Raw genomic sequence first — 23,426 nt, 5'->3', positions numbered from 1 at the left:
AAAAAAAACAAAACTGATTTCAAACACAAAGAATGTATTTTTCTTCCAATACTGCACTTCAAATTTCCAGTGTAGCTGTAATTCTTCACAGTATTCAAGGTACTTAATACCATTTCATTCAATTTATTTCTAGGGCCAGAAAGGGGAAATAGAAGAAAATGCCTGAACTTTGGAGTACTATTAAATGCTTTATTTAACTATTTGGTGTGATGTACTATCATGGAGAGTGGTTTCAGCTTTAAGTAATCTTAAAACTCATCCATTTCATACTGTAAATAAGAAAACAGGATGTGTAAATCAATATTATTTTCCTGGTAGGAATACAATGGGTAACCACACCTGATTATATTAAGCATTAGTTAAAGAGTAGATATGTGATGAAACAACACAAACTCACACAGACACACACAGAGTGAGTGAGAGGAAGATGCATCTGCAAGCCCCTACCTGTGCTCTTGCAGGAGAACTTGGTTTTCTCGTCACACGCCCGCAGAGTTCCATTGCAGCCTTTCTCATCGCTGCCATCCTCGCAGTCCTTCTCTCCATCGCAGCGCCACAGCTCAGGGATGCAGCTCCCGTCGGGGCTGCACTGAAATTCCCTCCCACTGCACCTTCCAGGAGAGGGAGTTTCTTAGAAAAATAAGAATTACATTGAAGAATTTGCTTGTGTGAATTTTTTTATTCCATTTCAAGTCTACACTGGCTGAGAATACTCTTTCTAACCCAAGCCAAAATCAGAGTTCCCAAGTGTAACGCTCAAAATGCCCTGCTCCATCCTATAACTCATCACTCCAACACAAGCTTCAGACAAACTCTTTCTTATCCTCCTCACTTCCTTCACTCCCCCTCCAGCACATGCACAATACTGATTTTTATTTCATTTTTTCACATCTGTCAGATGGGAAGGAGTTTGGAGGTATAAGGAGGAGGAACAAGGCCAATGAAATTTCCCTGGTGTTGCATAAAGCCTGTGCTTAATCCTCAAGCTGCTTTCCCTCATCCTTCCTCCTTTTTTACCCAACAAGGTCCATCTCCTCATGCACAGAACCTGAAAGGTCCCACCTGTGCTCTAGCAGGGCCCCCACACCTGCCTGGTTTGTGCTGTCACTGCAGGAGCAGCTGGAGCTGATCCCAAATTCCACAGCAAAGGGGCTCCACTCAGTGCAGCCCTGCAATCAGTGCTGACTGCTTCAAACAATAATTACTGGGAGATTTTAAATATTCATCACATACATAATTCTCTAAGCATTTGCTTAGCTATGGCCATTTCAATTTTATTCTTGCTTTTCTTTTGCCAAGCTATTACAACTGTATTTCTATTATTTAATGACATATTAAAAACAATAACATGATCTTTAAAGTAATGGCATACTTATACTTTCCTGCTTGTACCAAGAAGCATTATTTGAATCCATTCTTATAGCACTGTTTATAAATATACACTTTATTTAACATTACTTTATGGATTTTTTCCTTACATAATCAACATTCTTGTATTCTGCTGTAAAAGGTTAGAGCAAGGCTTTAAGTTTAAAATGGAAATGAACGGGGTAAAAGTGGGTTGTTCAGTTCCAGACTGATCATTTTGATTGAGATGGATAAAAATTACTTTTGTGAATATATAAAATTAATATGGCATTCTGAAAATTCATATATTTGTATGAGGTATCCAATTAGATTTAAAATATAAAGTTATGAAAAGGGACCAACAACATTGTGTACAATTACTTTGTTACAGAAAAAAAACATTAGGAAGAAAATATGAAAGATATTCCATCACTCTGATCTGATTATTTTTTATCATTTGCCATAAGCATCCTTCCTTTCTCTCCCGTCAAATAAATACAACATATGGCATTTAAATAGGGCTATAGTTTGTTAAAATGCTTTTATGTTAAAAACCCCACAAACTCAAAGATTTGCATCACATAAAATTGAGTGTATTACTGTTCCACTGCATGAAAAAAAACAGAAAATATTAACAACTTAAAGAACGCTTCTTACTGTCTCTTCACCTAGACAGCACACATCTCTGCAATAAGACAAACACCACATCTAACATAATTCACTGAAGTAAAACTGTAAAACTTATCTCTCTGTAATACCTGTTCTGTTTTCAAATGCATTCCTCTTCATGATACACTTCTGTGTTATCACATTGCACTTGACATATTTCCCATTCCAGCCTTTATGAAGGTTAAAAGCATCTCCTCTTTTTGCATTGGCTGAAGGTCAGGTATTTATAACAAATTATTCTCTGTGCTTATAACTATTAAAAACTTGGAACAAAAAAATAAAATGAAATAAAATCTAACCTTCCCTGCTGCAGTTTGTTTTGGTTTCGTCACTGAAATCTCCACAGTCATTGTCACCATCACATGCCCAGTGACCTGGGATACATCTGCCATTCTGACACCTGAACTGATCAGCAGAACACGAATGAACACAGCCCAGCTCGTCACTGCCATCACCACAGTCATCATCTGCAAACAACATTTTAAAATATTTTAAAATATAAAATTTCTGAATAAAATATGTAAGGAGGGAAAATAATTTTGAAAAAGGCAAGAGAAAAAAAATCCATTAAATAAAGTAGCATGTTTTCTGTCCACAGGCATCAAATTATTTCTAACGCACGTAATTCCTTAAATCTTATTTACCAACAGCACTCAACTCAGTAATTTTGGATCGTCCAACCCCTTACTCAGTTATTCAATCAGAGACACCAGCAAGCATGAGAAGCCTGTAGATTTTCTTAATTTCTTTAGCTGCATGTGACTACACAGGCTTTCAAACACAGTTTATCTCTGTGATAACCTAAGATAGTTAATCACAGACACAAACAGCTTCATATAAACCAAAGTGAAAATCTAACAAATTTCAATATTATTAAACTTTATTTCCATGTGTTTACTAGAGTGCAAAGTGGAGAAAACACATAAATAATCATGGACTGCAGTGTCTCATTACTCTAATATTGTAGTCATTACAGCAGTCTTAAGCAATTCCTGTAATGTCATCATGCTTATCAAGGGAGGAAGGAGATAAATATGTTAGGTACACTCTAAAGGGTCTCCATGCACAGAAATTCATCAGCACACAGCGATAATTTCTGGAATTTGTCCATTTACAGATAAAAATTCCTGTCAGAAAAATAAAATTATAGAATGCTTTGGACCAACCCAATATTATTAGGACTGGAGCAACATTACTCCCACACCACAAGCTCTGAGGTTCAGTTTAACATTTAAGTATGTACTCTTCCAGACAGAAGAACTAAACACATTGTAAAGTTTTGCTGGCCTTCACTCTTCAAGGATGCTATTTATTTAATTGAACTTGTCCACAAAAAGCAAAAAAATCAGATACCATGGTCACCAAAATCATATTGTTTTCTAAGAACAGAAAATACTTTCATAAGCAATAGCTTTGCTTTCCTTTTTTTTTTTTTTTTGTAATGAATCATCATACTTCATTCCACATAATATAATATTTGTACCTATTACAGTACCCAATGCCTCATTCCTTATCTGAACCTTCAGTGTTGCAGATTTCTAGGTCATATCAGTAATTCTGAAATGCTTTATTTATTCTCTGACCACTTACAGGTCAATATGAGTCTCAGAAAAAAAGAACATCACAGCAATATTTATGTGATATCCCTCATACTCATTTCTGATATAGAGAACTTGACACTTGCCTGAATCACAGAGCCATTTGCTGCTAATGCATCTTCCATTTCTGCAGATAAACTGAGTTAGTGGCTCACAAGTTGGGAATTCTGTGAAAGTGTTCAAAAAGAAATAAAAGCTATTAAACAAAACATCCTCTTCAGTAGCATTCTATCACCTTCCTATATGCATAAAATACACAAGGGTGTGTAGCAAACATTTGCACCTTCCAAGTATTTGACCTGGAGAGAAGAAAAAGGTGAGACACCAAAAAGAAAAGATAAAATGGCTTCAAACTGTAAGTACTGTCCAAACCCTACTTTTCACCAACATGAAATTCATTCCTCTGTGATAAATGATGTAGTCCTATAATCCCATCAGACCAAGGCTGGTTTTCCCACTATGCCAATATTTAAGACTAACCATAGCTTGATGACTGATACAAACTCTATTTTCCATGTGCTTATTTACAGAGGGGATCTCCAATTGCAGCAGCACTGCCAGGAAGAGGCAGGAAATGGAGCACTATAAAATGGGAAGGTTAAGTACCAAGCTAAAGAACAGCCAAGAAATAAAGTTACTCTACACTGGCATAATAAAATACAAAATTAAAATGTCAGCCTTCACAAGCAATTCCTCCCAGCATTCCAGTAAAGCAGTAGAAATCGGAGAAATTACTACTCACAAAGAATTATCTGTATTGATCACACATATTTGTTTCCATAATTATCTAATATGCTTCTGAATTGAGTAACTTAAATAGAGTCTGAATTTTTTCAGACTTCTTTTTCTTCTAAAGCCAGTGACAGAGGTAGATGTGTGAATTTATTATTAACCTGCTAAACACACTGAGAAATACTGAGGTGTTTTTTCTAAATTTTTAAACCATGCCAGACAAATATACGACTTTCTTAGGACAAGTGTTCAATGCCCATTTGGATGGAGTTCTGGCCTGGTGGGAGGCGTCCCTGGCCATGGCAAGGGGTTGGAAAAAAATTGTCTTTAAGGTTCTTTCCAACCCCAACCACCCTGTGATCCTACACTGCAATACATAATGTTCTGTGATTCTGCATCTGCAGACAGCTCATTGACCCTTGTGCTCTCAGACTCACAGCAGTTACCAGTGCCCTGCAAAACAAGTGACTATTAAAATCCTTAATTGTTTGGAAGCAGCTGATTAGAGAGAGCACACCCCTCTCTGCAGTATCTCAGCAAAGCAGCAGTCAGCACAGCTGCTGATACTCTCTCATAATAGAGCTAAGATTTTTTTTTTTTAATGAAAAAATACAAGATCAAATATACTTCTGTTGAGGCTTGAAACAGACTGATTTTATTGACATCTAGAATTTGCAGAGGAGGCCCATGTGGAGAGGTATGTGGCAGAGATAAAGAACAATTTTTGAGGGTGACAGCATTTGATAATGGGCTGTAAATTAAAAAAGTCTTGATTGATCTGCATATTTGGTATTGTAGTTAAAAACTCATTAAATAGAAAATGCTGCATTTGCTTTGGGTTTATTTATCAACCAAACAAATTCTATTTGCCATTTCAACAATTGTATTATTATTTCATTTGACGAGAGATCCCTATATGTTTTATATGTTACAGAAGAGTTTTCCTTCCTCCCACAAAACAGAATTCCACTTACCACAGGATGTCATTTCATCAGTTCCATCTCCACAGTCATCCTCCCTGTCACACAGCCACGACGTTGGGATACACCGTCCATTCCCGCAAGAAAACTGATTAACCTGACAAGTTCTTGCTGTCAAGAAAAAACACTCCAAAAATACAAGGGAAATGGACTAGATCCATTAGGTTTCTTGGTGGGGGTCTGACTTTAGAAGCTGCAGGGTTGGAGGGCACCTCCTGGCCTGCTGCACCTTTCCCCTGCTCTGACTAAACATAATTCACCTCCTTTGATTGCAGAGAAAACTGAGGTCACCTGCAGGGCTGGGTTCTACCTCTGCTCTGTGGAATTCTTAGTGGTTTCTTCCTCAGAAAATAACATGAAATTCTGGATATAACTGTGAAAAACCAGGTGGTACGAAGAGAATTCATATGCACTAATGTTTGAAGTAAACAAAGATCAGGTCATAAAAATGCCCAAAATTTGGGATATTAACAACCTGTATTCCACACCATGAACAATGATCTTGTGAATTTTGTATTTACAAGGGAAAATGGGAATTAGCCTGTGTGTGATGGGCATTGGTCTCACTGTTCTTAGAATCCTTTGCAAACACTTGACTGCAATGATCCATTAAAGGAATCAATGCATGTCCTTCTCCTGAAGAAATAAGGATCACTAAAAGAATTTGTGCTATGTAGCTACAGAAATGACTTTGAAAGATGAATTGTAAAATGTCACTAAAAAGCTAACATAGAAAACTTCATTATGTATATTTTTGTTTATTTAAAATTTGAACCCATAACAATGCCAGAGATAGCAACACAGATTTTGATTCAAAATTTAAGCTTTTATAGTTCACCTCCATGTTATTCTACAATTAAAAAAAATGTCTGATATGTCAAAAACCCCAGTGGCTGAAAGAATATTTCTTAACTTGTTATTTTCAACTACCATTTTCCTTTTTCTTCAGAGAAGTAGCCCAAAACACAAAAGAGGAATTTAAGTTTAAAATATTCCAAAGTAATTTTTTTTAACATTAACTGTGTTTGCCACTGCAGGAATAAATGGAAAAAACAAGAATACAAAATTCGATCCATTGCCAACTGACACAGGGTTTAAAAAAAAGGTCCTAAATTAGAGTCTCACCCTGCAAGCAAATAGCTGGATACCAAAGAATACCAAGGCAGTAAGGCAACAGGAATAGTTTAATACACAGTGTGTGTTGTCTTGCACTGCACTTCAGTTCAAAACACTCATCAGCTTATTGATGGCTGGCATGTTGCATATTTGAGATTTAATGCTTGTTTAGAGTACTCTGACATCAAGCATTAAACGTCACTTCCACACAAGCAAAGGACAGATTTGGGAATTCCATGATTTACTATAGTGCAATCAGCAAACAATCCTCATCTTGCTATTTGCTTAAAACCCCACTCACCAGTTAATAACTCAGAAATGAAAAGAAGTTCAAGGCACCAAGTCGAAATTGAATAACTAATTATGCATAAACTAAATCAGCATAAAATAAAATTTACTGGTGATGTGGCACCCATCACAGCACATTAATAAAAATGTTCTAACTGCCAAAAAAGATTTGTACCTCAGAGTTTGTACCTGAGCATTGCTTTGACAGTTGACCCATATGGAGAGATTAATAGCTGAATAACTTTGGAAAGCACAGCCAAGCACATGGATTAAGTAAAATATAATTTGCATTCCAGCCTTGTTGGCATCAAAATCTGAATTAATTTGAAACATCAATAATGAGATTATAAGTACCAGCTTGGTTCAGTTCAGTTCAAATCAGTCCTGGACTGCTCATGGAACTGAAGTTAGAGAACGTTTGCACAGCCAAGTAAAATTTTTACCTGCACAAGTTTTATTTGATTCGTCTTCGTTATTACCACAATCATTAGCTCCATCACAAAGCCACCTCTTGGGAATGCAGCGATTATTTTGGCACTTAAACTGATCATCAGGACAGCTGTGATTGACTGTGGAGAAAAAAACAGAGTTTTTTTTTTTTTTCCTAAGAAGATAACCTGAGAAAAACAGCTGTGAAATCTGTGAAAAGAACACATTAAATGCTGTTCCCTAGTGATGCAGTTAGTGTGGTTATCCTGTATGTATAACTACCATGACATAAAGATTGTTCAGCAAACCTGTCAATTACAAACATTGCAGCACTTCAATCATAAATTAAATAGTGTCTAGTAAAGATGCCAATATGGGGATCCTCTTCTATTAGGTGATAGAGGATAGCAGCACCTTATAGAGTTGTTTCCTTAAAGAAACATGTTCTTAATCACATTTGGGCAGTGTGATGAGGTTTGCAAGCTAAAGTGCATATAAACAAAGGAAAACACCAAAGGGAACAGCTGCAAGCTGCTAAGTGCAGATCCAAAATATGATACCACAGTGAGCAGGGATTTGGGCAGGTCATAAAATGCTTCTAAAATGAGGCACATTACTGTCAATGGCCACATATAGATCTGCTGTTTACTCACCATGAAATTGTAGGTGTCAAAAAGTGAAATATGCAACACGGGATAAAACTAACAAAAAAAAAAATCTGGTATTCAGGAGTGAACAAGGTATCTCTCAAACATGGTTTTGCTGGCTACCAATTCTCATGGAAAGAATGAAGCTGAATGCACAGGATTTATGTAAATACTATTGGCCTGCTCTTGCAACTGTAGTAAGTGTTTATGTTCTGCTTCTTTCATGCTAATAACATCTATTATTAGCAGGTCTTGCTCATCTCGATCTAGACAAGAACAGTAAACTGCACACCATTACAAACGCTGGTTAAAAATAATCTCCAGCTATTTTCCACCTACTCAGCCATTCACAGGCCCTTTTTTAAAGTTTAACATACATCTGGAAACAAAGGGTATTTAAAATGAAAGGATGTCCTGCAGGCTTATCCTTGACATTTCTGTAGCTTTTATCTTTGACCTTTCTGCCTATTTTTTCAATTGAAAATGACACAGAGTTAGGGTGATATCAAAAGCACATGAACCCTGGTTTTGTGTGCAGGGTGCAGAAGCACAGGAAGTAGAGATTAATTAATAATCTGAGCAGAAAGATGTCCCAAATCTTGTACTTCCAAAGTTTGCAATGTGACTGGAGAACAAAACTGGGAGCATCCAAGCAATAAAATAATTTTTTTTTAATTTGACTTTAATACTTGACAAAGATATTGCTTTAAATGGTCATTAAGCTTTTGCTCATATATATTTACTTGCGTGTATTCTACTCATAATTGCAAATATTTCAAACTCATAAAGAACTATTGGAGTTACTATGGCAACTGCTGAGAAGAGATCAATGTTATCACACTGGCCATGTAAACCATATATCATATTCAGGTTTAAGACCAGGTTATTATTCAGTTTATATTTGCATAAATCCTCAGAGAATTACAAGCTTTGATCAATGAACTGGTCTTCCTTACACTAATTTAAAAGACAATAGAGTCAAATCTGCTGAAAGATTTTCCTTCTCACTGTCTTTATTAGCTGAGCTCCTTAATTAAGTGCAGGAAATGCTTGTTTCAAAACAAAATGATAGTAAGCACTACAAGTCAGAACTAGAAAAATATTTTTTTAAATATTACTGAAGTCAGCAATGACTACCACATAGAGCTACCAAAATACACAGATGCTGTAAAAAAAAACCCACAATGAAACAAAACACATCCAAAACTGGCAATTTAACAGCCATATGGCAAGAGGTCTAGGCATTACAGAGGATCACAAGATCAGTTTGTATCAGCAGAATCATGCCCATGTGAAGCAGGCAAGATTTACCCAAGAATGAATAAACAATCACTCTTCACAAACACATTCCTTCAGCCTAACCAGCTTCACAAAGACCTCAGCAGAAATACACACATCCAGTTTTGGTCATCCAACCCCTAGAATCACTTCAGAAAAGAGCAATGAAATCCAAAAAGCCTGCCATAATCCACTAGGGGAACAAAAGAAAAAAACAACAAAACACAACAGCAAAAAACTAACAAAAACTCAGAACAGTTTAAAGCTGTTTGGTTTCAAAGAGATGAGAAAGAGAGACTAGGAAAAGAGTTTTCAGACATATAGAACAATACTGCACAGCAGAAGAGTGTTCATATCTACAAGTGATTGGGAGAAACACTGTACTTTCATTTCAGTAAAGATTTCAGTAAAGGAGATTTGGTTTATAGAAATGATCTAAGGACAGAAATAGAAAGCATTGTGACAAACAGAGTAAGGAAGAGAATTCTCAGTGCTGCAACACTAATTTTAAAGTAGGCAACTTAAGAACCTTCCAGAAATGACAGGGACATAATTCGTATGTTTCTATTATTTTTCATTTCAACAGTGGAACTCCTCTACAGCTAAAAAATATATCTCTTGTAAAACTGTAACTTTGAAGACAACGTAGACAACATTTAATACTCCAAGTCATGTAGGGACTTGAGTTTTGGTTTTTTTTCTGTTTGGTTTTCTTGGGGAGTTTTGGGGAGGAGGGAGTTTATTCACTTTGTTGTTTTGATTACTTGTGGGTTTTTTTGGTTTTGTTTGATTTTTTTCCCTTTTTTCCTTGAGGATTTTTGGGTGTTTTTTTAAGGAATGCATTATACAATCTCAGAAATTTTCATGGTTGGAAGGGACCTGCTAAAATTGCCTGGTGTAATCCCCTACTTGAGCAGGGCCAGATAGAAAAAGTTTTTCAGGACCATGTCCATAGAAGTTACAAGCATCTCCACAGATAGAAACTCCACAATCAGTCTGGGCAATGTATTCCAGTGTCTGACAGTAAAAAAGTGTTATCTTTCAGATGTTCAGATAAAATTAATACTTTTCAGTTTGTCCCATTATCTCTTGTCCTGCTAGTGACACTACCAAGAAAGCCAGGCTTCCTTTTTCCATTCTCTCCCATTGGGTGTTATTCTGTGACCCGTGTAAGAAATAGTGGAAAACAAAGCAAAAACCACCAATATTTAAATAATCAGGAATGGCAATGCCAACCCCAAAAGATGACTGCTCTGGCACTGTGCTACCCAACGAGTGCAGCAGCGAGATTTGAAAGGGCTGTCATTACTGCGCACAGGAAAAGGAGGAAATGAAAGATTTGCAGGAACAGCTGCAGGGTGATCTCTTTAGTTGACTGCATGGTTTAGTTTGCAATCCTTGAAGTCAAGCATGGATTGTGGGGTACAGAAAAGTGCCTACATACAGCAGATCTCCGAGTGCTCGTCGCTGCCGTCCAGGCAGTCGTCGTCGCCGTCACAGCGCCAGCGCTCCTGGATGCAGCGCTTGTTGCTGCACTGGAACTGCTCTGCCTTGCACAGCTGGGGCAGCACCTCTCCCTCTTTAACTGGGGGAAACATCCAACAAGAACATCTCTTTATCTGCTTGACACACCCAGAATGCAGTACTGCCCCTACATAAATACATATCACAGAGTTCACAGAATTCACAGAATGACCATGGTGGAAGAGACCTTCAGGATCATCGAATCCTGCCCAGCTCCAATACCTCAACTAAATCCTGGCACCCAGTGCCACATCCAGGCTTTGTTAAACACATCCAAGGATGGTGACTCTACCATCTCCCTGGGCAGTCCATTCCAGAGCTTTATAACTCTTTCTATGAAAAAAATTTTCCTAATTATCCAACCTATATTTTTCTTGGTACAGCTTGAGGCTGTGTCCTGTGGTTCTGTCAGTGCTGCCTGGAGAAAGAGCCCAACCCCAGCTGAGCACAGCCACCTTTCAGGAGCTGTAGAGAGTGATGAGGTCACCCCTGAATCTCCTTTTCCCCAGGCTGAACACCTCCAGCTCCCTCAGTGGTTCCTCACATGACTTGTGTTCCCAGCCCCTCACCACCCTTGTTGCCTGCTCTGGATGTGCTCCAGCATCTCAACATCCTTCCCAAACTCAGGGAAATATCAATTCTTGTTCTTGTACTTCAGAATGTTTTTACGTAGACTCAGTGTATCTGAGGTAATTCCACCTGAAGCCTGTGGTGGCACACACATCTGAGTGCATGGTTGAAGAATGAACTTTTAATAAATGGATAAATAAACTCTGCACAGAATGGCACTCAAACTTGTTTTTGAATTGGTGTGTCGATTACAGTGCAAAATACCAGTTTAAATATTGCAATACCTCATCAACAGCAGGCAGGATATATTCTGACAGACATTGGCCAAATTCTGGTGCACATTTAGAGATAGGAAATGATTACTAAAAAGCTGATTCTTGTATCCAAGCAACAACTCAAACATCTGCATTATGCACTGATACAGACTCGGCAGAGAAGAAAGGATAAAATTCTGCTGGGGTAGAGTTAAGTAGCAAGCTAGAAGCTTATTAATAAATCCAGGCAGATGTTCTCCTCAATATCAGATTCAGAATGCTTCATGTGTAAATGCCACACGTGAGTCCAGGACCCTCTGAGGAATACTAGAGTCCTTGGAAAGAGCCAGGCAGTGATGTGTGCTGGAAAAAATCAGGAAATTCCAATTTCAAAGTCTCTAACTTCTCTTCCTAGTACCTACATTCCATCTCACCAATGAGGAGTCACCATTCCAGTTACTTCTGCTAAAAAGAAAATATAGCTTTTTTTTTTTAAAACAAAAGTGATGGCTCTGCCTGGTCATTGTGGGCTCGATAATGTTTATCATGTTATGAAATAATCCTATGCTTTACTTATCTCTACTAAACTTATTGCCAGAGACTAATGTAAAATGTTACAATTAATTTCAAGAAATACATCAATGACATTTAAAAAAGCCAGAGGAAATTTTTAGAAAGTTACAAACAAGTCTAACATTTTAAAAAAGAGATACCTGTAGTACCTTGCAAGTTATTATTTTAATTGAAATCCCCACCTTTTATTAGAACAACTTTATCCTTGTTTGAATGAACATATATAAAGAAAAGATGAAAGACAGCAACATTTGCACAGTCTGTGTCAAAAGCTATCCTACATAAATACATCTCCTTGATGTATTTTATGAACAGCTTCATCATGAACATTTCAATGTTCAGATTTCCTATTAAGATACTTAGTGGAATAATCTGAAAACTTTTCATATATATTTAATACACTTATGTTATGGATCCATTTTTAATTATTTCAGTGAACTATTTAAGTACCTTATCATATCAGATATGCTGAAATATTTTCCAATGCATTTTATCCTTAAATAGTGTACTTAATAATCTGTTTTCTTTGAAAAAGCTTTTATATTCTGTAAACTAGAATATTTACTCAAGTAATATTTCCTTGTCTTATAGACTCTCTAGGAGGTCCCACTTTCTGGTTTTATTTTCAGGTCTGACTTGATCCCTTAACAGCAGCATCAACTCAGATATTCTGTAAGAATCTTACTCATGCAGGTTGTACTGTTTTCCTCCAAAAGCTGATTATCAGCACAGGCACAAACTCTGCCTCCAGGAATGGCCAAACAAAGAGTGCTGCAGCCTCCATTATTAACACGACAGGCATTATCACCTGGGAAAAGAAATAAAAAACAACTTTAAAACTAACAGCCACGCTAGGACTAAACAATGGGGGTTTTAGTTGCCTTTTTTCTTTTTTTCCTTTGGGAACATAAACAGATGAAGAATTTTTTTGCAATTACTTTCCTCTTGTGTTGGGAGCACATTAATCTCATATTTTGGTTACTGTAGGTTATAATATTTAAACATAATTAGTTACAGGTTCCAATACTTCTAATAATAATAAAATAATACTAATAACAGTAATTATACCACAAAAAGCTGCACCATCAGCTCACAGCATTTTATCTGCCTGTTTTATGAAGGGAACAAATACTGCAAAATATTTGGCACAGCTACATGCACGCACTGGCTTCAAGGAATCAAACAGCAGATAAAGGAATGTTCTGAAGTTAATAGATGTCTGTACACATTAAAACAATGTGGCTACAAATGCAGATTAGGAAAAAAAGAGAGAAAAAACAGAAGTATAAAGAGATTTATGGCAGATGGAATACAGGCAAATATTCCACTACTCTTTTCTAAGCACATCTGCCATTGCTGTGCTTTGCTTTTCCATGTTATTGTTCCTTCCCCAAGCTGTTCCCATGAAAACACTGACAGCTGTCAGGTGTTTTACCATCCACCAAGAGCTGCTGCATCCTCACCACCTCATTCCTGAGGCAACCAGGCTTCAGTCACTGAGAGCCCAAAAATGTCCCAATTTCTGTTGGTGTCACTTTGATCATGCCCTGGTTGCTTAAATCTGCACTGCTGGGGACACCCAGCTTCCCGTGAGCAAAACTTTGTGTGTGCTTGAACCTTTAAATTAAAACTATGATTTTTTCATCTTCCTGTTCTAGCAAAAAGCAGCTCCTACTTTTAAAGGTGTAGAACATATTTATCAGCTTCCCTCTCCTCGAAGCTCCTCACTTCACTTTTCATAGAATATATAATATTCAATTCTCATGGAGCTATGAACATGGATATTAAACTGTCCCATCAAAGCCAGTCCTGCAGGGAAATCTCTTTAAATTGTCAAATGAACATCAGATAATGAACAAATAATTTTAGATTTTGCAAATTCTTATATTTTAAGATGTACCTTAATATGTCTTACAATTTTGAGCACGTTTAATAACCTTTTTCTATAGTTTTTCTGATCCACCATACACAACATTTCTTAGAAGAAAATGTGTCAACAGTCCATTAAAGCCCCAATAAACTTTTAAATAAAATTGTGCAAAGTGATTAATGGAGAATGATGTGAAAGGCCATTGTGGGACTTGTACTTTCACTGGACAGGGTGTGAGTGAGATGACAAGAACACAGCTGTATAACCAGGGAAAATGGGAATTCTCTGAGAAGTCTGAGGGCTTGATAACAATTTTAGAAAGAGCTTAAACTGGACACTTAATACACATTATTAGACCCTGACTTCAAGTCTGAGACTATCACCTAAACAGCTAAAAAAAAAATCAACTGTTACATCTATGCTCACCAAAACTGAAATATTATGAACAGAACATCAAAAATGTAAAAAATGTATTTGGGTCTAAATTTTGGAAAACCTCAGGTAAAACAAAGCCTCAGAAAGAGTAGCCTTGAAAGTCTCTCCATTTTCACAGGGCCATCATTGTATAAATCAAAGGTTGTCAGTAGCACAAAGATTTAAAAAGTTCTCAGAAGCTGCCGAAATAAACAAACCAAAATACAATCTTCAAAAGTGACTCTAAAATTACATGGCATAAGTCAAAACATTTGGAGTGGTTTAATTAAAATGAAACTCATGTACATGAGTTTGTCAGCTCACTGAAAGAGAATAAACTTACAGAATAAAAGACTATTTCAGCCAAATATAGAAAACACATGATGATTCTGAAGCCAAATGAAAGCTGAAAATAAATACTATCAAAAATTAAATCACTAGATCAAAGTCGAATGGTCCGTCTTGAAGATGAAAAGTTCCTACTTAACCTCATAATTGGGATGACAAACTCCTGCACAGTGGGTTATGTGCTGAGTGATAAAAGAGGGGATGATGACAAGGAAACTAGAAGTACCAAGAGTTAAAGCAAAAAGATCCAAGATAAAAAGGTTTATAAAGTGCAGTCTTCAACCTGAAGGTGCAATGAGACCTTCAGTCCCATCAGTCTTGCTGAAGAGCCTCCTAGGCTTAAATGTCTCCCAAAACACAATTCAAGTAGGTTAAGCCTCTTCATTGAACAAGGTAGAACCTGTAAAGCTATCAAGTATTTGGGGAATTAAATTTCCTTGACTACAGTTCCTAACAGCTATTTTATATGGTTGCTCTTAAAGTAGTCCCAAGCTTTTAAAATACTTTCAAAGCTATTATCATATTTTTCGTATTTTGACAGCTTTTAAAACAGTTGCTGCTGTGTCGATTGTACGTGAATAAATTAGGCAAATTCCATTTTAAATAGCTAAAAAATTAGTCCAGAACTAAACCAAAAATATAATTGCATTTCAGTCATTTTTCTCAGAAAATAAATGGAAACCACGCACATTTGTTTAATCTTTTCATTTAAGAGATACACTGAAGTACTTATTACATTTACAGCTTAGGAACCTAACCTCAAGTACTGTTAAATTGGGTAAGCCCACTCTTAGGATCATCCTCCTCACATGAGGAGCAGCAGCCTGGTGCTCGAGCTCTTCTTTGCAATCTGAGGAGTTAAAACAGTAGCTGACTTCAAAAGAGGCTACTTTAACTGCTGTAAATGCACTTTGTCTGGAATTATTTACATGGAAGTAGTACTCCAGCCTTTCAATGAAGTGCAAATACCTGCAGGGTCATATTCTGAGTGTAAATCCAACTCCTATGATTAATATCCTTCATCTTCCCATATTTTATGACGTACAGAGACCCAAAGACAGCCTAAGAAAGTAAGGTGAGTTCTAAGCTCTGAAAGCAAGGGAAAAATAAAAATAAAAATATTAAAAAAAAAAAAAAAGTGCACTCCTCCTCAAGGGGATCATGCCTCGTGAGAGAGAGACATTGAAAAACACCTCTTCTTAAGGAGATCCCAAAATCTTCTTGTCCTTAACCAAAGCACAAAGCAAAGCAGGACTGGAACAGTATCCTGGAAAATCCCCCCTGATAAAAATGCCAGTCTGAACTGAACAATGACTAAATGAAATGACATTTTCTGCTTGTGTGACAATACCAGCAGCATCAAAGCAGTCACCTCAAAAGATCACAGCCAAAAGTTTCTGAGGGATCTGTGCATAAACTTTAATATACAACCTGTCTATAAAGTGGTTTCCTGTGGTTTTCTCTGTACAACTATTCAGCCTTGAGCCTGCTCTTTTACAAGGAAAACATGCACACACTCACAAATAGTTTCTTTAAAAGAAATTTTTATGCTCCTTTGGGAGCAATGGCAAGATCAACCTCACTGAGCATGACAAAAAAGGAAGTTCTTAAAGGCTGTGGTTAGCTTACAAAATCCCAATTACAATTTCAAACAAAGAATATATTAACAAGCCAAAATTCCCTCCCTTAAGACTTTAGCTCATTCAGCAAAACTGCCTAAAAGGCAATACTTTCTCTCTCTGGTGTCAGCTTATTTGGAAGCTAACAGCAACTGCATCAAATGTCCCTTTTTTCTGAAAAATAAAGGAATTTTCTGAGTACCAAATAAAGCAGCAGTCATATTGAAAGCAAACACTGTATCTTCTATTAGCAGGCACAGCATTCTGAAATTTGGCCACCTTGAGGGTATATTTGGGCCCAGATTTTGCCTTAAAAACACCAAACAAACAAAACCCACACTAAATACAAGAAAAAACCCAAACAAACTATACTTTTACATGTCTTTGAATGTCAGAGAGAGTCCCTGAAAAGCAGCTGTGTTAAGAGGAACATTGTTACAGCAACCCCGACTTAGCACAGTGATACACAGACTAGCTTGGTTTAGGGAAAGGAAATGTAGATGCTACAGTATCAAAAAAGAGAAAATTTAACCAGTAAAAAAATAATCTTTTAAACAGTATTTTATCTCTATTAATTCCTGATGCTCATTTTTATGTTTGGTGGCAGACCAGACAAACAATCTGGTAATTAGAAATATGTTTTAACTAAAGCAAGCAAATAAATAATCGACTCATAAGAATGCTGCATGTAGGAAATGAAATGCAAAGTTTTCTTCAGTAAAACACATTTTTATGTTTACCTGTAGAGTAGCAATTTTATTTCTAAATTCCATCCATGCAAACCTATGGCTTTTATCTCATTTCTCTACTGATACAAGTAGCAACAACCATGTATTTTTCCACTAGTCTCAAACTACTTTTATACTGTGAAGCATACAGTGTTGATTGCAGACCAAGATGGGGGAGCAAGTTAAAAACAAACAAACAAAAAACCAAAAATACAGGCAGGATGTATGATATAATTTAAGAAAAGGCAAATGTAATCATGTATTTTATGTCTATGAGCCGATGCAGATATGTTACCCTCTGTAATTGATACTTGCACAGCATCTCTTGGTCACACAAGGAAAAAGGGAAATAAAGGCAGTGTGAACACAGAAGGAATTCAGATGGGAATAATGCCATTATTCACTTTTTAGTATTTATGAGAGAATCAATTTCTACTTAAATGTACTGAAACTCTGGAGAGTAACTTTCTCGTGCCACAACCCATATTTGTTTTTCTATTTTTGTTCATCCAGTCACCTCAAAATGCTTGGGGACTCTAAGGAAAAACATCCTTTTACAACAGACCTCTGGAGAAACTAAGTACCTTGCTGTTTGCGTGGATCATAAATCTGGAGCCCAAACAAAGGTGGCCTCTCACTTCTCAATAGTGTCACATTCCTTGTTACCAAATCCAACTGGAAAATTGACCCATTCATGTAATCTGTCCAGTATATATAATTTCCATGATGTGACAGTCCAAAAGGATGATTCAAATCTTTTCCATTGTAGACTACCTGCAATTAAATAGTGGTAGGTGAGCATCAGTGAGGTTAAAAGAACCTTTAATTTTTCAGAGAAAGTAAAACAGGAAATAGGAAAACTGAGATCATTACTGTCCCAAACATAACAACCTATTGCAATAAAATGAAATAAAGAGTGCAAAGCCCTTCTGTGCAGCAGAACCAACATCTAACTTGAGAAAAAACTTCATATAAATTCACTTTAAGTGCCCCCCATGAGACAACACAGGAAGTGTTGCAGTCTCTCACCCTGGGAGGATTTGAAAGATGTAGAAGTGAGGTTTAGGGCTCTGTTTAGTGGTGAACTTGGCAATGCTGGGTTAAAGGTTGGACTTGAAGACCTTAAGGCCTTTCCTAACAAGCAAATCTATGATCCTGTGATTTTATCCCAGCAGATTCAGTTTGGAGTCATTGGTCTCCTTCTTCTGGCTGGGATCCTTGCTTTAACCAAAAGGGTTTTTTCTACCTTACCTCTAGAGAGAAGGAAGCAGCTCCTCACATGCCCTACCTTGCCTATTTCTAGACAAAAACCCAAGAGAACAGGGAGCTAAAGACAACTAAAATACTCTTTTGAGGAGAGTGACAAATATCATCCCCTTTTGCCATTTAAATTTTCTCTTTTGACTTGGAATTCTTATAATGAAAACTCCTCATCTCTGAATTTATTTTGATCCAAATTCATAAATCAGTCAATAATTGGACAGCTATTAGTAGAATTAAGGACCCCCAATCCCCCAAAATCTTTACTGTAATAAAGAATTATAGATGTGATTGATCCTGTTAAATTTTGACCAAAATAACCTATAATTAAATACCAATGGTTAAGCATCAAAAACATGTATCTTATAATTATTTTCAGCTACATAAATTCAAGTAGTTATGCATTGTTGTACATCTCAGGATTATAGAAAACTCACTTTTCAGAAAAAAAAAGAACCATTCTGTGACACACTTCAAAATAAAACCTGTAGATGTAGACACATGCTTCTTATTACTCATCAGTCACTAATTTTATGAAGCAGATGGTAAAACTTCCCCAAACTATCAGACTCCATTTTGAGCCTTAACCATTCTCAATGTCTTTTACTTTGTGCTTGTTGCCTCTGCAAACCCACACAGAATGTCTGCACAGACTTGTATCCAGCTAGTACAGGCATTAGGAACAGCCAGAGCAATCTCTCTCCATCTTCAACAGTATTTGCTGAGTGCTGCCCCTCTGAATATTTCTACAAATGCTCAAAAGAGGCAGAGATTCAGAAAAACCCATCCAGTGAAGTTGAAGGAAAAGCCTGTCTTTGGCAAAGCCAGAAAAAACATGTTTTTCTATCAAAAAGCTGTTTGCAGCTTTATGGCCCAATCAAAATATAACTCATTGCCACGTAAGAAAAAATAGATTTAAAAAAAATTAAAAGCTGTTTTGGTGACACTTAGGACAGAAGAACATCCTAAGGTGTGTTTTAGGCTCTCACTCAAGACTGCCAGCACCGTTCCAGCAGAGGTGACACAGACACACCTCAGGTTCCAGACTTTAAAATCCTTGGGAAGCATTTTTAACGTAACACAATAAAACCGAGAGACAGAACACGCCTGTGGCAAACCAGCAGCATTTCTCTTTTACCTTTCTGTCAGTCCCATTCAAATAGATCCTTTCAATGTGATCATAATAGGCATCACACCAGTAGAGCACGTTGGCACGGTAGTCCAGAGTTAAACCATTTGGCCAGAGCATCTTTGATGTGACAAAAACCTGCCGGCTGTGGCCATCCATCCAGGCCTTCTCAATCCTCCCCACGCTGGCATCTATTTCATCTTCCTCCCAGTCTGTCCAATACATCCATCTAGGGAATTACACAAATGAGCATTCACATCCCATTTCAATCAGGTGCATTGTACCACAGGCTTTCAGCAGCAGCTCGTCCAAGCCAGAGCAATTTTGACTTTTTCATGTTTCTTTCCATTGCTGTTTCTGCAACACTATTTACTGTCCCTGACCACTGGATGCTGCTGAAGTGACACTTATGTTATTTTACTCATATTGCGATAAATTACACGAATACCAGAGGACTAACAGACAAAAACAAGTGAAAGAATTAAGACCTTATTTTTTCCCACCAGAATTATGGGGTTTCTTCATTTGTTGTTTTTTTAAACCATTACTTGTATTGACTTTGTCGAAAAACCTCATATTTTTACAGTGAGATGGTTCTGGCCAGGTCCAGTTTGCCTTTATGATGTAAATCTCCTTTTTATTACACTTAATTATATCAAAGCAGTTGCAACACAATAATTATTTGCTCTCTGGTTTTCAAGCTAAAGGATAACCTTGATGTTCTGTGAACTTCATTAATGCAGTTAAACCTCTCAGGAAACTGTAAGGTGCACTTTGTCCATCACAAAAAAGTTTAGAACAGTTGCTGTGAAAAGTTGAAAAAAAAGCCAGTAGGCAATTTGAACATAGTTTTATGGCTTATAGTGCAGCATTATAGATTTAAAAAATATAAATAAAAAATAAAATAACAATAAAAATAAAATAACAAAGTCTGAAAGACTTTTCAATATTACACTGGAAAAGTTAAAAAAAAAAATCTATTAACTCCTCTAAAATTATTGGCTCAGAAGAATTCTATGAGCCATCCTCTGCTGGAAACTACAGAATAAACCTTTCCTTATTGAATTATTCTGAATATCATATTCTATTACAGAATATGCCCTTTAAAACAGTGATTTTGATCATTTAAAATACACAACTCAAACCTGTACAAAAACAGAGGATAGCAAATATGCTAAGAAACACTACTTTTCTTTTTTTCTAATCTGTTTTTCCCTAAGAAAATGAGTTATTGGGAAGAAATACTTAGAAGCCTGTAAGCACTATGTGAATCATCTCAGAGTGTATCGCATACAGTCACATCAGCTCATAAATGGAAACATTTGCCAGACAGCAGATGTTACTTTTACTCAACTTAGGACTTCAATTAATAAGCATTAAAGAGAAAAAAAAAAAACATCATGCCACTCTTAAATCCTATTTGTTCATCATGATTTAATTGCTATTAATGTATCTCTATATAATGTATCTTTCCTTTCACTAAATTTATGGTTCTGAAATAACCTCTGTGATACTAACCCAGTTACCATTTAATTGGCATGTACTTTGAAGAGTAAAGTCCTGGAATTTAAATACTGAATTTACAAAGGAATGATACACTGAAGTGAAAAATTATTTTACCATCATATCTGTGTAAATTATATCAAATTTACTGAGCAAAAAATTTATTCAAATGTACTTTTGTGTATAAACATAATTTGATATTTATGAGAAACCTAGAAAATAAAAGAAAAAATTGCATTACACAAGTTTGAAGATATGCATATGCAGCTTTTTAGTTTATTTTTCATTTCTCTTGAATCACCTAATAGAAGGTTGTTTTGGGTTCTTTTAATGTTTTTGTAAACATGTGCAAAGGACATCAGTGTATTTTTGATCCACAAGCCTTACAAACTCCATTGCATGTTTGACTCTAACAGCACTGGGTTTAATCACAGAATAATAAACCCTTCACTTGCCCTGAGGCTCAGGTCAATATAGCACTTATTTTATTGTAAAATATGTTTTACAAATATTTACATGACTTCTCAACAGCAATTACTGAGCTTTTCCCCATTAACTTTTTGTCTGTCCTTATTCCATTTATCCTGTCACGAGCTAAAACTTGCTCGCAGTGACAGGCATTTATGTCAGTGTGCTTTAATTGTATCTCAAAATGCAGTTAATGCTCCAACACCGCTTAAATCAAGACTAAAATTTTGGAAACACAATTAAAAAGCCATAATAAATGCTATCCCTCAGGAAGAGCTTCCACGAGAAGTATAATCATGAAGGACATGCTATTTTATTAGAGAAGTGTTTTATATAATGGCTTTTTCCAGGCAATACATCTTCATACACTGCTTCCTGTGCCACGCATTTACTGAGCTGGAAAATTTAACAAAGTAATTGCAGGTGTGGTTATGGCCCATGGTCTCATTTTATGCCCTCACTATCTGACCTTAATAATTGTAGCCTTTCCACAGCCACTTCCACCCCTCAAAGGACAGAATCAAAAGGGAAAACCTAAAAGTGTAAATATTTTGTATAATAGGAACATAGCAATCCAGCCACATTGAATGATGTACCTACCTACATCATTCTGCAGTGATTTTTTAAGTAAATGACCATTTTACCACAGTAATATAATGTTGTTTTCTTTATTATGCAGCCTACTAAAATTAATTTAAGCTAATAAGTAATGAATAAGTACCTGTCTCAGTTTTGTAAACCAATGTGCAAAAGGATATGGTCATAATTGGCTCCAGAAATTGAGATTACAGAGAGAGAAACACAGGAGAGTATCTTAAAATTCACTTGATATTAAAAATTCATACATGACTTACACCTTCAATTTGTTTGAGAAAAAGGTGAGTCACATTCAGATTAACAGGACAGACAGGCAACAGTGACAGGCATACAAATTTTCTGAAGGCTTCAGGGCAGGCATGCTGGGCAGGAATTAGAGATGTTACAGACTCCTGAAGGATTACAGCTCACTACACCACTCCACAAACCTCACCCTGAGCAAACTGAATCCTGTATTCATGCCACAAAGACAACCATTGCAGAAAAATCAGTTTGCTTCCTACCCGTTGACAGGATCGACAACAATTCCCCTGGGGTGGGACATGTCTCCCTCCAACAACGTTTTCCTACTCTGAGCAGCTTTTTCCAGCCTGGCAACAGCAATGGTTTTCCTGTGGCCATCATTGGTCCAATAGAGATTATTTCCAATCCAGTCCACTGCTATGCCTTCCACATTATCAAGGTCTGTTGAGAGAAAGAGAACAGAAATTAGCGATTAATACTATTTATGTTCTATATATATTTATGTTCACTATTTATTTTGTGATACTCATGTCATATTTTTAAAATTGCTTTTTTCCCTTATCTACTGATGGTCCAAAGCAAATTACAGATATTTGGTACCAACAGAAGTACCAACTAAACCTTGTTAAATTTTTTAAACCAGTCACAGGTGTAGAGGTGACAATACATCCTGTGAGACAAATATATGAGAAAGTGATTAAAAAAAAAAAAAAAAAAAAAAAGTGGCATGAGCTAAGGAGTCTTGCAAGATGTGTTTTAACATTTTTATCTGTATTTCTGATACACCTGAACACCACTGCACTTTTGGGAACCTATTTTTCCTTGTGGTTTAAGAAGCTAGAGGGAAGCAAAGGTGTCAGAAGGAGCTCTCTGGGACATGAAACAACAGAATGATGACATTTCTAACCCAGCAACCACCTGGTCTGACAAGAATCACCCAAAGCACAGAAGAACTCAGGCAGTGTCTGAGAGCAGCTCAGCCACGTTCCCCAGGCTGATGGACACTGCCAGTTTTATTTTTCATTTCTCAGTGCCTTTCTACATTCTTTTGAAAACACAATGTCAGAGGCAGCTGAAAGTTCCTGAAAGAGGAGAGTGGCCTTTGGTCTTGGAGTGGTCAAGGAGGTTGAGAAAAGTGCTAAGAATGGAAGAGAAAAGAAGAGAGGATTTAACCAAGGACCTGGAGCCCAAGGCCCAGGGAAAATAAAAAAACACAAAATTGCTGAACAGAACAAGCAACAC

At 36.7% G+C, this 23,426-nt stretch overlaps 1 protein-coding gene across 2 annotated transcripts in view; it reads right to left on the bottom strand.

Moving 5' to 3' along the window:
• Positions 1-23,426, bottom strand: part of LRP1B (LDL receptor related protein 1B) — a 626,862-nt gene that overhangs the window by 194,764 nt on the left and 408,672 nt on the right. For both annotated transcript variants that reach the window (XM_077784902.1, XM_077784903.1), the window contains exons 12-21: positions 22,445-22,625; positions 19,383-19,602; positions 17,569-17,758; positions 12,691-12,813; positions 10,529-10,669; positions 7,174-7,299; positions 5,321-5,437; positions 3,701-3,781; positions 2,316-2,483; positions 448-630 (exon numbers count right to left, since the gene is read on the bottom strand). In XM_077784902.1, the coding sequence (XP_077641028.1) occupies positions 448-630; positions 2,316-2,483; positions 3,701-3,781; positions 5,321-5,437; positions 7,174-7,299; positions 10,529-10,669; positions 12,691-12,813; positions 17,569-17,758; positions 19,383-19,602; positions 22,445-22,625 (1,530 nt within the window). The remainder of the gene's footprint in view (positions 1-447; positions 631-2,315; positions 2,484-3,700; positions 3,782-5,320; positions 5,438-7,173; positions 7,300-10,528; positions 10,670-12,690; positions 12,814-17,568; positions 17,759-19,382; positions 19,603-22,444; positions 22,626-23,426) is intronic.

The sequence above is a fragment of the Lonchura striata genome, chromosome 8, assembly GCF_046129695.1.
Source record: "Lonchura striata isolate bLonStr1 chromosome 8, bLonStr1.mat, whole genome shotgun sequence".
In the NCBI taxonomy this organism is placed as follows: Eukaryota; Metazoa; Chordata; class Aves; order Passeriformes; family Estrildidae; genus Lonchura; species Lonchura striata.
Note: the sequence above shows the minus strand (reverse complement) of the source record. Positions and strands in the feature narration are given on the sequence as shown.